At 50.2% G+C, this 16,044-nt stretch overlaps 6 protein-coding genes across 6 annotated transcripts; 2 read left to right on the forward strand and 4 right to left on the reverse strand.

Moving 5' to 3' along the window:
- Positions 1-2,117: 2,117 nt before the first annotated feature.
- On the forward strand, positions 2,118-3,467 carry PFLUO_LOCUS6021 (uncharacterized protein; the record flags this gene model as incomplete). The annotated part of the gene is made up of 1 exon (XM_073783525.1): positions 2,118-3,467. One exon carries the CDS (start codon positions 2,118-2,120, stop codon positions 3,465-3,467), a length of 1,350 nt encoding a protein of 449 aa, XP_073640072.1.
- A 326-nt stretch (positions 3,468-3,793) lies between these two features.
- On the reverse strand, positions 3,794-4,911 carry PFLUO_LOCUS6022 (zinc ion binding; the record flags this gene model as incomplete). The annotated part of the gene is made up of 2 exons (XM_073783526.1): positions 3,794-4,222; positions 4,276-4,911. 2 exons carry the CDS (start codon positions 4,909-4,911, stop codon positions 3,794-3,796), a joined length of 1,065 nt encoding a protein of 354 aa, XP_073640073.1.
- A 2,066-nt stretch (positions 4,912-6,977) lies between these two features.
- Positions 6,978-7,601, reverse strand: PFLUO_LOCUS6023 (uncharacterized protein; the record flags this gene model as incomplete). Its single annotated transcript, XM_073783527.1, has 2 exons — positions 6,978-7,177; positions 7,238-7,601. 2 exons carry the CDS (start codon positions 7,599-7,601, stop codon positions 6,978-6,980), a joined length of 564 nt encoding a protein of 187 aa, XP_073640074.1.
- Positions 7,602-10,663: 3,062 nt separating this feature from the next.
- On the reverse strand, positions 10,664-11,614 carry PFLUO_LOCUS6024 (uncharacterized protein; the record flags this gene model as incomplete). The annotated part of the gene is made up of 1 exon (XM_073783528.1): positions 10,664-11,614. The coding sequence occupies one exon, from the start codon at positions 11,612-11,614 to the stop codon at positions 10,664-10,666; it is 951 nt and encodes a 316-aa protein (XP_073640075.1).
- Positions 11,615-12,601: 987 nt separating this feature from the next.
- On the forward strand, positions 12,602-13,728 carry PFLUO_LOCUS6025 (resistance to o-dinitrobenzene; the record flags this gene model as incomplete). Its single annotated transcript, XM_073783529.1, has 3 exons — positions 12,602-12,626; positions 12,736-13,166; positions 13,243-13,728. 3 exons carry the CDS (start codon positions 12,602-12,604, stop codon positions 13,726-13,728), a joined length of 942 nt encoding a protein of 313 aa, XP_073640076.1.
- A 948-nt stretch (positions 13,729-14,676) lies between these two features.
- On the reverse strand, positions 14,677-15,937 carry PFLUO_LOCUS6026 (Cell wall integrity and stress response component 4; the record flags this gene model as incomplete). The annotated part of the gene is made up of 4 exons (XM_073783530.1): positions 14,677-14,694; positions 14,748-15,260; positions 15,497-15,768; positions 15,823-15,937. The coding sequence occupies 4 exons, from the start codon at positions 15,935-15,937 to the stop codon at positions 14,677-14,679; spliced, it is 918 nt and encodes a 305-aa protein (XP_073640077.1).
- Between the last annotated feature and the right edge of the window lie 107 nt (positions 15,938-16,044).

Here is a 16,044-nt window from a genome sequence, read left to right on the forward strand (position 1 = left end):
TCCACCATGTTACCTTGGGCCAATCCTGCCCGGCAAGCTGGAAAGTATCGTTTCCCATATTGAAATATCTGTCGACAATTCCAAGAGGACAGGAACGTAACAAGAATAGGGCCGAACACAGCAAAGGCTCTGACAAAATTGAAAGTTAGGTGACTCCATTCTGTTGCTGCCGGCTTCGATGTATTTAAACACGAGGGGGGTAAAAGTGAATGGTCTAGAAGCGGAATAGCCTCTGATTTGGCGGCAAAGTAGGGTAAAATGAATCCCCAATAACGGAAAACCAAATACCCCGGCAAACGGGAATGGCGAAACAACAAAGCTCAGGGGAGAGGCTAAGATAGGCTCGCACAGACCCACCATGGACTGTAGGGGCAAAAGCAACAAATGCCGGGGGAAGAAACCTGACACGGATCGTGAGCCGTGACCCAAAGGGTCTAATTCAGGCTAAAGTGGATTTGAAGAAGCTGAAGGAGGGGGAAAATGAGAGAGCAACATTGCTTGTGACACTTATTTGTGACTCTGGGGTGATCAAAGACGGGGGAAACTTAGAGGCGTTTCTAAGCGATTGGCCGAGGAAGTCGTAGTGCGGCCCTAGACCGCAATCGATGGTTGAGCCAGTGATTTATTGGCTAGCGCTAGTCTCTCCCCGGATTTCCAGCTGGCAAATCTGGGGTTACCAATTGCCCGATATTTTTTAGACAGTCAACATAGGGTCGTTACACAAGACCCATTTGACTTTTTGTTAGGCTAATTAGACAACCAACAACGACCGGATTTTTCCAACGTCAGCAAAAATAGACGAGGATCTTGCTTTTGAGGGTCTTACCTTTCTGAGGCGATCGCATTGGCCAGGAGCCAGTCCCCGGCTCACGTCTAGCCGAAAATGACTAGTGCGTAGAAGAAAAAGGACGGATTATTGGCATTTGAACATTTATAGTTTTACCATTTTAGGCTGGCAGTGCCAAGTGGTTTCATAGCATTGTGAGGGTCTATAGGGCTTTAGCTCGATTTCCACGTTTCGTAAGAAGTACTCTAACGGTTCATTCTCAATCCAGCCGTAGTTGGGCATATGACTGTGATATAATTGATTTGCCAGATTTGCTTCAGATGTATCAGAAACAGGCGACATATCTGATCGAAAAGTTTGGTGTTGTCGTGTTTCCGGTGATTTGCGCTCGCAGTTTGAATCAGAATGAAGAGAAGCAGATTCTAGAAAAGGCTGGAGATGGAGGGCTATGGATTTACATCACTGCAGCCTTATTTAGAGAACCGCGGGATACAACCAATTCTAGAGTTGAACATCAAAACGTCAATTTCTCAAAGAGCTGAATAATCGACAAGGTTAAAAAAAGGATGACACTCGCGCATCTGATAGTGGCTAGATGGTGGATTTAGCCAATTCACGTGATCCCGGGGCTTACTCCGGTACCGTTTTGGTCTGCTAGTATTCGCCTAGTACTACGTTCTTCTTCATTTATTGGGATCCAGGTGGTGAACCAAAGGGTGGCCTCATCCTATCCTCGAACTGGTCAGAGATATAATCGACGAAAGTGGGATTACATGGACTGGAAATGGGTTTGGATCAGGAGAAATAGAGAACCATTTCCGCCCGTGGCAATGAAGTGAGCCCTCTTCTTTGCTTTTCAAATTCGAGAGTTCGTCTTGTTTCTATCTCCTCCCTGTTTCCCACTTTGCCAGATACATGGAATTTTCGACACGAAGAAAACAGAGACAGATAGATTTCCGAAATGCCATCGATCAATATCGTTTTCATTGCTAGATATCTATATGTTCGGCTTCCATGGATTCGTTTAGCCATTCTTAAATGCTTTTGCGTGCCTAGAGAGTTTGCGGTTGTCTGTTATGCCACATTATTAATGAGGCCGTGAAATCATGCTTCGGTCAATTCACGCGGACCCACAATCCGCCGGCCCGGTGTTTTGATTGGCGGGTCGGCGAACAAATTTCTCACCACCCGTCGATTGCGCCATCCCTGGCTATACCCATTCGAGGAGCTTCATCTCTAGATTTGTTCTTTGTTTTGCGGTTTCTCAATTGACCTTAACATTGATACTGCCCTGCTGTCTACATTCCCTGCTCATCAAGTGTCTTTCATCATGCTTTGCGCGTCTCTCGCATCAGTAGCTCGGGTTGCCCGGCGTCCGGCTTCCTCAACGTCTCGGGGTTTTGCAACAGTCTCTCCTGTAAGCTCTGTCAGTGGGCAACATCGGGTTGTTGTCGTTGGTGGTGGCACCGCAGGCTTGACCATCAGCCACCAGCTCCTTCAATCTGGCAAATTCGCGGAAAATGACATTGCCATCATTGACCCGGCCACAAAGCACCACTACCAGCCTGGATGGACACTAGTCGGCGGCGGCCTTAAAACCAAATACGAACTTGAGAGGCCATTGAAGAGCCTACTTGACCCCAAGTTGAAATTTTACAACAAAGGGGTTAGCGCCTTTTCGCCCGAGGGCAATTCCATCACGCTGGCGGATGGTGGAAAAGTCAACTACGAGAATCTTGTCGTCGCTCCTGGCATCAACATCAACTATGGAGGAATTGACGGTTTGACTGAAGCTCTTGCCGACCCCAACTCTCTTGTCTCGACCATATATGGCTACGACACTTGTGACAAAGTCTTCGGTACGATCCAAAAACTGCAGAAGGGCAACGCCATTTTCACGATGCCTGCAGGCGTGATCAAATGTGCAGGGGCCCCGCAAAAAGCTATGTGGCTTGCGTTGGACTACTGGAAGCGGGAAGGCCTATACAACATCGAAGATCCTTCCAAATCGGCGATCAAGGTCAGCTATGCCACGGGACTCCCAACAATGTTTGGTGTGCCAAAATACAGTGCCAAGCTCGAGGAATTGCGCCAACAGAGAGGGGTCGAAGGATTGTTCCAGCATGATCTTAAAGCCATCGAGGGCAACACAGCCACCTTTGCTGGCCCAGAAGGAAAGCAGGTCAAAAAACAGTTTGATCTGCTGCATGTCGTGCCGAAAATGGGGCCCCATTCGTTCGTGAAGCAGAGCCCTCTGGCAAACGACGCTGGATTTGTGGATGTTGATGACGGCACCACTCGCCACAAAAAGTATCCCAATGTCTGGTCTGCCGGTGATGCGTCCAGTCTACCCACGTCCAAGACAGCGGCTGCGGTTACTGCTGAAGCGCCAGTTCTTGTCCACAATATGTTGTTGTCAATGGAAGGGAAACAGCCTCAGGCGATCTATGACGGTTATACCTCGTGCCCCTTGCTTACGGAGTTCGGCAAGGTCCTGCTTGCTGAGTTCAAGTATGGTGGACAACCGAAGGAGACATTTGGCAACTGGTTTGGCATCGACCAAATAGAGCCTCGGCGTGCGTTTTACCATCTTAAAAAGGATTTCTTCCCATGGGTGTACTTCAACTCTTTTGTCAAAGGCACCTGGGGAGGACCTAAAGGATGGAATCCCAAGCTTTAAGACCACAGAGTGATTCTTGCTCGCTATTGCTCACTTGCACCTTGTATCAAATCCGGGACATTGAACTTATTATATTGCAATTAGGACGGAGTTATCTAAAATGATAGCTTTTAGTAAGGAGAGGACTATTTGCGAGCTACCTGGTCTCATGCCCTCAAGATAATAGATACGCCAATCCTCAATAAAAAAAAAGGCTAGTCTGGTCTGTACCTCGAGCACCTGCAACTGCAAGACAGCAATCGCCCGCCAACAACACGCATGCCCTACTGAGTTAGTATTTGTAACAGAAGCACCCCCCCCCCCCCCCCCCCCCTGGCACGCACGGCCTAGTCACTGCGCACTTTGACTACAACCTTGCCGCGCGCGCGCTTGGTTGCGATGCGCTCGTAGGCGCGCATGGCATCCCCCATGTCAAAGACAGAGTCGACGGAGATACGCACACGGCCTTCTTCGACTAGGTTTGCTAGGTAGACAGCGTCATCGCGTGCCGGTGGTGTGCTAAACATGATGTAGCGACGCGGCACGCCACCTAGCCAGGTTGGCAAATAAAGGTTGAACAGCGCATTACGCATTGTCGCAAGGGCGCCCTCGAGCGCGCCAATGTTGACCACAGCGCCTTCGGCCTTGAGATAGGCCGGCGAGTTGTCAAAGAGCGCTTGCGTGCCGACGCAGTCGAGCACAAAGTCAAACGGCTTGTCGCTGTAGTGATGCGCTAAGTAGTCCGGCAGCGGGTCTTCCTTGCGGTAGTCGATGAACTATGCGCGCGTTAGTTATGTTCTGGTGTAAGCCGACCGCAGCCTCTGCATACCTCGTCTACGCCTAGGCCGCGCACCATGGCCTCGTTGCCGCCGCTAGCCACGCCGACAACCTTAGCGCCGCGCAGCTTGCACAACTGCACGAGCACCGAGCCGACTGACCCGCTGGCCCCATTCACAAGCACTGTATGGCCCTCGCGCACGCCCGCCGTGCGGATCATCTTGAGCGCGGTGCTCCCGGCGCCGTTTATGCCCGAGGCCGACGCCTTGTCCACCGTGGCGTCGATGCGCGCAACCTGGCTGCCAGGCAGCCGCACGTACTCTGCTAACACACCGTGGCCCATGACCATGGTGGGAATGTTCTGAAAGGCGACGACGTGCGTGCCTGGGTCGCGCACCTCAGGCGGCACGCTATCGCCGGCCGCCACCACCTCGCCGGACAGCTCGAGCTCCGGGACATATGGGCCGGTGAACGGCAATACGGGCAGAGCTTTCATTAACATCTCGCTACTGAACTGCAGCGACACGTGCGACACGCGGATCAGCACGTCGGATGAAGATCTCATCGGCACGGCTGGTGTGGGGAACCCGGGGTCCAGCTTCAGCGCGCTAGACGGGGGGCCGCGTCGCCGGCGCACCCAGGCACGCATAGTGGACGGGATGGCCGAGGCTCGGGCAATGGACGCCATTTCTTCTGCTGTTGATGGACGACGGAGAGCTGAAGAGGAGGAAAAGTCGTCGGCAAAGAGTGGAATTTATGCTGATCGATTGAGTCAATAGGCATCAATGTCTGGCGAATGGTTCAATACGGGCCGCCCCGCTTAGGGTGGGAACCGGAAGCCTTCCGGTCTGTGCCAACCAAGATCTAGATCGCCAGCTGCCCCAGACGAGATTAGGGGTTTGGCACGGCCTTCAATAATACAATCGTGCCAACCCTGCTAGCTCAGATTTGGTCTTGTTGAGGTCTCACAGTATCCACAACGCGTTTTCCTAGCCTATCACAACAGCATTGTGGTGGATTCTTTGGGAGACCCTGCAAGACAGAGGAGCTTCTTCTCTTTCCCGTCCGCTCTATCTTGTACTCAACACCGCCTCGCAATCTATTTCCGTAATTCCTGCTAGTTATCAAAGACTAGAGCCATGTGGCTGTGATATTCAGCTATCATGTGTGCTTCTTTTTGTGAAGTAACTGTTTCGAACGTCTAAAAATACAGAACGTTATCTGAAACATTTCTGCTAGTGCTGATGAGCATGTGGATGCAGTTCTCCTCTCTTGCCAGCCGAGCTACTCAACGCCCCGCGGTTCCTAAGATCGGAGTCACTCCTTGGAGATTGGCCTGCCCCCGGACGCTCCTCTTGTCTTCCCCGTCCATCTCCCTGGATCTTCTCGATCATACCTAGTCTCGCATCCAGTGCTTCCGTCGCATTGAATTCCTTCAATTTCTCCTTGGTTCGCTCTTCTTCTCCACGGCGACTAAGTTCCAGGTCGCTATCCCCGGTCTTCTGCTTGGGACTGGCGCTTGCGCACTAGTCCCAGGTATTGGCCGCACCAACTATCAATTGCTGGGTCGCCAATATTCCCCCGATTATCTTGATGCTCAAGTCGAATTGGACAATTGACTTATTTCTGGACGCTATTTACGTAGAGTTAGTCTGTGTCTACTCGAAGAGGACAGAAATCGTGGACTGCTACTCATAGCTTTGAAATGCACGGCAAAATTCCGCCATTTGATCATGGTCAAGATTATAACGACCGTCAGGGCCGGGACGAGGAAAATGAGGCGCGGCACCCTCCCTGAAGATCATCTATAAATTCATTGGATCAGTAATTAGCCATATACCTTCTTCCACAGTACTGCAGGCATGAAGGGCCTAAGAATCGACACATGTACGCGGTGCTGCAGCTTGTTCCCGAACGGATTGTGCGCACGAAGATGAGGCTGGAAATCGACAGCAGGGTCGCCCGACCTAGGAGTTTGATCAATGGATGCCAGATGAGCACGTAACACAAGTAGTCAGATGTAGTCAATATCTAAAGGATTGGCTTGGACGACATCACGACGGCGAGTTTGTCCTAGTTGTCACTGCAGTCGCGTTGAAAATGTCCGCTTCCTTGTTCTTCTTCTCAACTAGCTCCTGAGGCTTTATCTCGGAGGTTAACCGGTCGGTGGTCTGGACCTCAGTTATGCCTGCGAGACTGTATTTGGTGTACTTCACAAGGGCGTCGGTCTTCAGCAGCGTCCAGGTAGGGTCCACGTTTATCGGCCCCGCGTACATGTGTGTTCACTTGAATTCAGTATATAAATTTCACTTACCAGGAAGGGGAGGGGGAGGAGGAGGATGAGGAGGACAAGAAGGAGGCGAGTGTTGTCCATTCCAGTGGATTTGTGGTAGATCTTTGAAACCAGCAAGAAAAGAATGTTTTGAAAGAAGAAAGAAGAGCGAGGAGCTGAGTCGGGCTTTGTGTGTTCCCTCAAGGTCGCTGCACTATCTGATCCGACTACGTCATGGAAGATTCATCCATAGGACAGCTAGAAACTAACACCGGCCAGCTATATACTAGTACAATCCCATTTCAAGTGAATTGACCCTTTTTATGGCCGTCTCGACCCGGACCGGACTAGTTCACGGCGTTCCGCTCATCTTCGCTTCTCCGTTAGTATTGCACTAGTATGACTTGATTTGATAACCGAGAGAACAACTAGCGATACAAGGAAGAAGCGAATCAGCCCAAGAATGTCTCTCCCTAATCTTACTAATAATCAATCTTTAGCTTTTTGAAGGTCTCCTTCTCACGATGCCAATCATTTTCACAGGGCTCCTCTGCACCATTGCGATCACAGCACTGGTAGATGAAGTTTTCGGGAAATTCCTGGCGCATCTCGTCGGTGTCAATTATTCCGTGGCAATTTTCATCATGGTCGGCGAATGCTTCATCATCTGGCTCGTCACAGTCTGTCACATGGCGAGCTTTGTCACTACCATCCATGTATATTCCTAGGGTCCAACACTTACCGGAATGATAGAAACAGCTCTTGCTCGTGTTGCTTGTGACATCGAACTCCTTATGACAGTTTTTGCAAGTAGCGTAGCGGGTCCGTAATCTCTTAGTGCCCTTAGTCGTCTGGGCGGCTGGTGTGCTCTCGCTCTCCCCCTTGCTCTTTTCATCGCTGTCGTCCTTGCTACCATCCGTGATCGAATCCCCCTGTTCTGGAACATTTGGAACACAATCCTCAGATACAAAAAGCTTTCCCATCAAAGCATCTTTAGCTGATGGAATGTCACGGTAGATAGCTTTGATTGTTGCTGCGAGGACCTCTTTGGACGCGCGCTCAATTGCGCAGTCAATGTCGGTGTATTTCTCAGCAGAAGTTGTCATTGTCGTGCCCGAGTAAAGATAAGAGGAAATTTTGATAGTAAACTTTGAGAGGAGCTTCGGAATAATTGAGCTGTCCGAATGGAAAATCTGCTGCCACCCGAAAATAGGTACGAAGACGCGACGCGTCGCTGAGTTAATAACGTGCAGCTCCGGTTTTCGTTACATAAACTACACTAATTTCTCAAATTAACGAATTTCAACCCCTATTTCGTTATTCTGAGGATTTTGTAAATTGTATGTGCATTACATAATAAATCGTCTACATGTAATCTGTATGTTGGGTAGCATGTCGGGTATGATTAAGAGTCTTTGTAAAGATATTACGCTATTATGTGTAACGCTTCTCGTGAGTTTATTCCGAAATCGATCATTTCAACTAAAGTTCATCCATGTCAACCATGGCTCGTGACATTGCTCCGCAGTCCCATTAAGCCAGTCCAAGAAGGGACCTCGGTCATCAATATCGACATTGTTGAGTAGACTTTCATCAAATGAAATCTGCTCCTGGGTGTCAAGGTCTTCGTCTGAACTAATAGGGATAGCAGAAAGGCTATCAACAGAAAGAACCTGGTCCAAGACATGGCGGATCGCCCGTCGTCCCTGCTCGGCGATTCGATAGTTTCCTTCATCGGGCTGGATTATAGTGCCGAGGTGTGAGGCAAAGACGCAGAGGCTCTGGATAATTTCGGAGCGTTGAAAAATTTCAGTGTCCGGTATCATAGAGCGAGATCGACGTAGTAACTCAGCGCAAAGGACACCTGCCGAGGGAATCCCAGCATAACACAGCTAATAAGTCATCTTTTAATCAGCCTAGCTCAATATTAGGCAATCGGAAAAGACATACATGCCATCCTATGTCCCAATTAGGTGCCCTTAACTTCGCTATCTTTGTCAACATGGAAAGCGCTGCATTCAGAATCTTGCGCGAGGCACTGATAATCGCATCTGGTTGAGATTGAGTCCGTTTTGCCAAGATCCTGTATAGTAGAAAGTCATTGTAGAGAAAATCGAGGTACAGGTCGAACAAAATGCTGTCTTGCACAGCAGATGGAGTCGGGTCTCCGACGCTGGGGGTCCAATGGAGCCATGTTGGCAACTCCTGATACGTCTTATGAGACTCCTTCGATAGATTCCTTGCCTCCTGTCAGTCTCCAGAAACGACAATGGATTCGGAAGCCACTTACTCGACTTGTTCAGCCAGATTATCACTCTGGCGACTGAGTGACAATTCCAAAATCTTTTCTCGGAGGATACTTGTGAGGTAGTAGACTCGTGCCCATGAGCCTTTCACCAAGCTACCATCGCTATTCCAGCCATCGGGAGTCAGCTTTGCGATAGCAGCATTGCGATCCTCCGGAGTTGCAGCGATCTCTTCGCAACTCAAATCCAGCGGCCACTCTATATCACAATAGCGCCAGCTGATAAGTGGTGGTCGGCCGAGAAATGTTGCTAGGGTTTTGTCCATGGCATATGCGCCTACTAGAACACGCTTTCGCATCTCCCGGAGAAAGAAAGGCAGGTTGGATGGCTCTTGATGCAGCCCGAGTGCAAATACAGCTGTCGACAAGTCGCCTAGTTTCCTCCAAGGCCGATAGTCTAGCAGAAGAGAATCTGTCAAAACATACCCTCGCCAAATGAAAGATGCATAGATGGTGCATAACATACCACTCTCCCCGTAGATAGCCGTCAGAAGCGAAGTATGGTGAAGGAGCAACAGAATCACAAAGTCATTCATGACACCCGTGCTGTCGCAGAGCTGCAGACAGATGTCTCCCACTGCGGTGGCAGTGATAGCCAGTCTTTTCGCATCTGGCGAACCCTGCCTTTTAAACATAGGGAGATCGTGTGATACGTATCTCGTTGCTATCCCCATTATTGCAAACATCAAACCGATTGTTTCCCATCTATGCGAGGCAAAAGATGCAAAATCTTCCCACGACGTAGTGGTAGATAGCTGGATCGGTTGTGTATAGTTCTTGAAGATCCTTTTGGAAAGATCCAGTGCACATTCGCTTTCGTCTTTTATTTTCTGTTTTGCGTCTTTCCACATCTCTTCAACACTGTTGAAAATCATCTTGGTCATCGGGTATCCGAGAGTCCATCCTGTATATATTAGTATCAAAAAACTTTGTCTTGCACTTGTGCCTGATGGCGCAGTAATCACCTCTCCAGATCTTGTATCTCTCTTCAACGATTTCTCGATACAGGTCCTGATCCTTCAATAACATAAGAATTTGTGCACCCAAACGAATTCGTTGTGCATCAATAGGACCTGGGTCAGTAGTTTTAGAGTAGGATGTGTCCCCAGTCGGCAAGTCACTGCCGTTTTCCAGGAAGACATCGCGGTAGCTTGTGCGACCGAGAAATCCCGGTGCAGAGGCCGATATTTTCTTTTGGTTCCAAGTCTCAGAGTCCTGGAGGTTTTCCTTGGGCCGATGCCGCCGTTTTCGGTTTTCCGAAAATAGGCCAAGTCGTGTCATTGGCGCCGGGTGGTACATGCATAGATCTTGTTGTCCCCGGCGCACGCAGCGGCCACATACCGGAGAGGAGTGATCACATCGCAACTTGGACTTGCGACACGGCTCACAAGAAGAGAGCTGACCATTACGGCGGGTAGTCGACATTTCATACACATGTTACACAACAAACGAGCAGTTGTAGCCAACGTTGACAGGAGGGGGGGAGATATCGGAGTTCGGAGCTCGAAAGGGTGTCAGCTCGGACCCGAAGCCCTAGTCTTGGCAGTTCCGGACTCCGAGCCGGTCGTAGGTAACATATCAGTCTCAACAATTAAGCTGAAGGATGTGGACAGACAAGAAAACAGCAGCTTCCTGTACCTCACAACGATAATATCAAATTCTTGCTGTCAGTGCATTACAAAAAAAAGCCTCGACAGAGGCAGAGAAAAAGGGCTCGAAGGCACTTGCAACTTGAAGATACCAGATATTGTGAGCAATGGCCTTACGCTTAGATATATAAAGAAATGGATATTTCACATAGCGCTTCTCAAATAAACGTTTTAGAGCTGCTTCATGTAACGTTGAGATATGTCGACTAAATTGTCATTGAGTGAGAGATTCAGTTTGGTGGCGATTGACATTCTGTAACACCCAACGAATCTCATCTGCGATCCGTTCTGGCTCCGTGATCTGGACATTATGGCCACTCAGTTCTGCTGTAGAGAAGCGTGTCAAGGTTGACAGATGAAGCAGCTCGCGTTGACAGTCTTCCTCAGTCTGATCCCACTGTTCCAAGTATTCACGAAACCTCGCACGCTGGGCTTCTGTTCCTTGTCCTTTGTCCACGCCCGCTTTGTATAGACGCTCAAGGTCTCGTTTCGAGTTACCCATGAGCACGGCAACAGGCTTTCCCTTCAACAGATTTTGGCCAGGGATTAATTGCTGCTTCTTTGCAATTACAGCGCGGCTGACTTGCAGGTATGGCATCTCTCGAGCTGCCTGGCGAGAGTGTTTCTCGCTGGCCTCCTCTGCCATGAGTTCGTTCCATTCCGACTCCGTCAGTTTATAGTTTTTTGTCAGCCCAACCACTTCCATGTAGTCCAGTCCTTCGTTGACGGCTTCAATGCTGGGATCTGGCCAGCTCTCAAATCGCATGCGTTCCTGTACAGCGTCCACCAAAACAAGGCCACAGATATCCTCAATAGGCCGCGTAGCAATAAATTCTCGAGAGAGAATACCGCCCCAGCTGTGGCCCACAACAAGGTACGGTGGCTCTAGGGCGGCAGCTACCAGCAGACGGTTAAGCTCGTCCACAGCAGTAATAGAGTCAGGCTCGTTTGGCGAGACCTCACTGCGTCCGTAACCCGATCGCTCGTACAATAAAATTGACGCCTCGGCCTCAAGGTGCCGACATACCGGGCCCCATTCCAATGCGCTGCAGGTGATTCCAGCAATGACGACCACCAAGGGATCCCCAGGTGACCTTTTCTTACCCCGCAAAGCGTAACTTAACGAGTGGGTTCCGATGTGAGCCGTGTGCCGAAAATGCTCCATATTTGACGAAGCAGGTCAGGTTGAAATCGAGGAAGTAGTGAGCGGGAGGTTAGGCAGAAGGCATGCGATGCACAGATGCCGTTGCGGAATTCCACTTCAGAGCGATGTCTTTTGACGAAAGATAGTCGAACAGCAAGCTTGAAACCATGGGAATCCTTCAGGTCATGTTATATTTGAAGAGTAGTTGGGGTCTCAACCATGGTGAGTCATGCACGAGCTTGGCCGCAGCGGAATGGCGGAGCTAGTCAAATCTATCACCGAATCGGAGAGGGAGAGCGACACCGCCAAATTTTGTTTCGAACTGAGCATATGCATGTCATTATGTAATTGGTACACACTCTCGCTGTTGCAAGATAGCTTTACATACGTGAGAGTGAATGCTTGAAGGAGCATGAGCTTATCAACAATCTATACAATTTTCAAAAAGAAAGTAGGAAAGCATTGCACGACACTTCGGTGCCCTGGGGCAACCTCCGAGTCGTTCTCTTATATTCCAAGCCGTCCATCTATTCGAAAAAATTGTCCTATATGCCCTTTTCTCGATGAACAAAATTGTACCGGCCCGCACGCATCAGAAGCGATACATATTTGTCGGGTGTGTTTCCAGATTAGGCAAGTTTCCGCCATCTCTGCCCTTCTCATCAAGGGATCCCTTCTCCTTGCGACCATGGTCAATAACAAATGAGACTCAAGGAGCGGAATTCAAGGGCTGATACGGCCCATGCTCTAAACCGCGAACTACCCACAAGGGCGGGGCAGGGGGTCGGAATGTGCCTGAACTCTTAAGCCCTAGACTGGGGTGCGGTGAGCAGAGTATAAAATAAAACAGGGGAGGGAAGTTTGTGACACGCAAACATCATAGCCTCAGCTGTCTCATCCTGCTCTTTTTCTTTTTTTTTTGTTCTCCTCATGATCCATATTTAGCGATACGTGGCTAGCTAAAGATGACTATTGTCTCGCGATTATTCGGCTCTCGCCGTTCTCCAAATGCTCTCACCTATTTTGACATCAGGTCTGTCCTTCATCTCTTACCCTCACTCCCGCTTTCTTTTCACTCCGAATAACTAACTAACAAACAAACCAATCTAATAGACTGGATGACGACACATTATATCTCCCAGGGTACGGCGAAAGCACCTCGTACGGCCGCCTCAGCGGCACGGTAGTCCTATGCCTGAACAAGCCGCTCGCAGTGAAAGACATAAAACTGCACGCCAAGGGCGTCCGCTACGTCAACTGGGACTGGAGGACACCAGACGGACAACATAAGCGAGCAGCCTGGCGAGAGATCCCCCTCTACCGCCAAATATGGAGCTTCGTGAACGCCGCCAAGGGATCATCTCAGAAAACCCTCGAACCGGGAAACTACGAGTTCCCATTCTCAATTAGTCTGCACAGAAGCATGCCAGTGAGCATTGAGGGGTTGGAAGATTGTTATATTCAGTACGGCCTCACGGCTACTATATTCCGTGGCCATGGTGGCCGTGTGACGACATCCAGAAATATGAGCGTGTCAAGATCGCAGAGCCATCTCGCATTGCCAGAGCCAGAGGTACGTACAGAGATATTTCTTGCGCGGCTGCGGGTCTATCTCGATCTATCTAACAGCCACATTTTGCAAATTCTAGAGCATCGAAAATATCTGGCCCGAAAAACTAATCTACCAAATGAGCATGCCCGGGAAAACATTCAACAAGGGCGAGCCTATCAAGCTAGATTTCCGCTACGTGCCACTGAGGAAGGGCATCCAGCCCGAAACGGTGAAACTGCAGCTGGTAGAAAAGCACTCGATCCATTTGTACAACAACCCCGTGCTCGGCCGCACTAGGGAACGCATTATCTGCGAGGATGAGTCCAGGGTTGGGGAGTGCTTGTTGGACAGCAATACTGTTGTCAGTGAGACGCAGACGCCGGAAGAAGGATGGCTTGCTTCGTCGCATTGTATTTGGATTCCGAGGTCTACGCCCGATTGCCTTCCCAGCAGCCGAACGAGTATTATTGATGTGACGCATACGTTGAAGATATGGGTGAGGCTGTTGAATTCTGACGGGCATTACTCTGAGGTATGTGCCAAGGTTGTCTTCACCAGGGTTGCTTGTGATCGTGCTGACTGAGAGTATTCATAGATTGTCACGAAGTTTCCTATATCAATATATTCAGCGCCGGACTGCAAACCCAATGGCTCTTCCTTATACGCCTTGTGCGGCAATGGAATCCAGCCGCCCCCTACCTACGAGGACCATGTTCGCGATCCATTATTTGATGGAACGAATATCCGGATGGTGGAGAGAGGACTGGAAGATGACAGAGTCGAGAGCTCACAGTCTCGCTCTCAAACGGATGAACTCATGGCTGGGCCAGAGACCAACCGTCTAAGCGATTTATCCTTGGTGCCTTGCTACATGGCAGCAATACAGTCTCAAATTCCGAGAAGCGCAGGGAGTCCGCACTACTGGAGTGTGGTTTCTGGCGGATGAGGTCAGACAAGACTTACTTTGTATGTAATTAGCAGTCTTCTAATCGACCACAATAATAAGCTTGGAACGCTGCACCGTCGACGTAAATTTGACAGAGAGCATATGGATTAAGATGACACAAAGAGCGGGTTGGATGATGTGATACAGGAGGGAGAAATATGGCGACTAGAGTAAAACAGGTGGCGAAGAAAAGGGAAAAGAGAAGAGCTGTATGTACTCGGGTGGTTGTGCGCACACCCATGGCACCCCATGCGGTAATATGTATGCAAAATATGTATGTTGTTGGCTCGTGAACTCGTCTCAGCCGTTGTCCACACCATCCTATTCCCACGACTCGAAACTAGTCAGGCATAGTTCAGGTCAAGGCCGCGAACATCCTCTTCCGTGCCTGCTTCTGGGAAACTCCTCGAACGAAATTAACGGCCCCCCTTCTCAGTTGTTTGCTGCCTGACAAAACAAAGATAATCAAAGATTCAAGTGACAAATGGGTATCATAACACGGCTTTTGTCGTATCCGCGGCGGATTAGGGGAGAGAGGGTCCGATAGCCCATGGTCAAGGGATTGCAGGTGATCGAACCACAAAATTAGTCGGGGTTAGTGAGCTAAAAAGCACGTCAGCAAGGAAAAGATAACATGGAAAATCCGATTCACTCACGCGAAGCACTGGGCGCGAGTAGTCTTCATTGTCCTGGAGCGATGTGCTGCTGTCTTGACGACCGTTCGAGTAGACGACAGCGTCGGTTCTCAAGCGGTTATCTGTGAACTGATTTGGGCGTCCATTGCCCGCCTGGGCGGACGGATCGTTCATTTGGCCGCCTTGAGGAAAGACTCCGCGCATAAAGCTAGAGCCCCTGCTGGTCCGGTTGTCGGTCATGTCCTGGCTGGGGGCGGGGCTCGCAGCGCGGGATCGACGCCGGTAAAAGAAGACCAGGAATACGAGGCCTGCAATAAGAGCGAGGCCACCGAGGACGCCGATCACAATACCCGCGATTGAACCGCCGCTCAAGCTGGAGCCGCCGCCGCCGCCGCTGTCGGACGAACTGGAATCACCAGTGGCGGCCGGGACCGGATGCTCGGTGATGGTCACTACTTTGCCGTTCGAAGTGGTCTGGACAACGTGTTCGGAGGTGGTATCGGAGGTGGTATCAGAAGTGGTTGTTGTCGTCTGCTGCAAAACGTTAGCATGGCCGAGGTCCCAATTCGGTTATGGCGTACGGTTGAAGTCGAACTCGACGTAGTCGAGGCACTGGAAGAGGAAGAGGCACTGGAAGAGGATGTGCTTGCCTAACCCAGCTATTAAAATAACAGGTCCACGAGAGAGAAGCAAGTCGATCATGGAAAGGGAGGGAAAGTGGGAATCGACAGCGCATGTTGAACGAATTGATAAAAAAGAGGTTCACTTACCGATGTCGAAGTAGTAGTACTGCCAGTGCTCTTTTCCGTGCTGGTTGGCGAATTGCCTTGGATTGCGACATAGGCGTAGACGCCCTTGGCCGCGCTACCGCAGCTGTCTTTGGGATAACCGGGGCACGAGGTATCGCAGTTCGAAGTCTTGGACGTCGAGCTCGAAGATGGAGCTACGTTGGAGCACCAGCACTTCTTGCCCTGAAGTACACCATAGGCATAACTTTTGCAGGTAGTCTCACACGCTCCGTTCGATTGGTAGTTATCGGTGACTGCTCAGGGGGTCAGTTCGAGAAGTGCGTAGAATTGCATTTGGTAACACGCACCAGCCGCGAATGAGGATCCGGTGTTATCTGAGGAGCAATACGCAAGATCGGATGCCGCCGACACGAAGGGTCGTGCCAGCAGGACCGCAAGGGACACCGACAGCGAGAGGTGCATGGTGGCTTGCGGGAACCGGTGTTTGTCGACCCAGCCACCCCAATTGACGAGGTTCACTCAATGCCCGAAGACGACGTGTCGATGGGGCAACGGTGGACGAAAAATGT

The sequence above is a fragment of the Penicillium psychrofluorescens genome (assembly GCF_964197705.1).
Source record: "Penicillium psychrofluorescens genome assembly, chromosome: 4".
In the NCBI taxonomy this organism is placed as follows: domain Eukaryota; kingdom Fungi; phylum Ascomycota; class Eurotiomycetes; order Eurotiales; family Aspergillaceae; genus Penicillium; species Penicillium psychrofluorescens.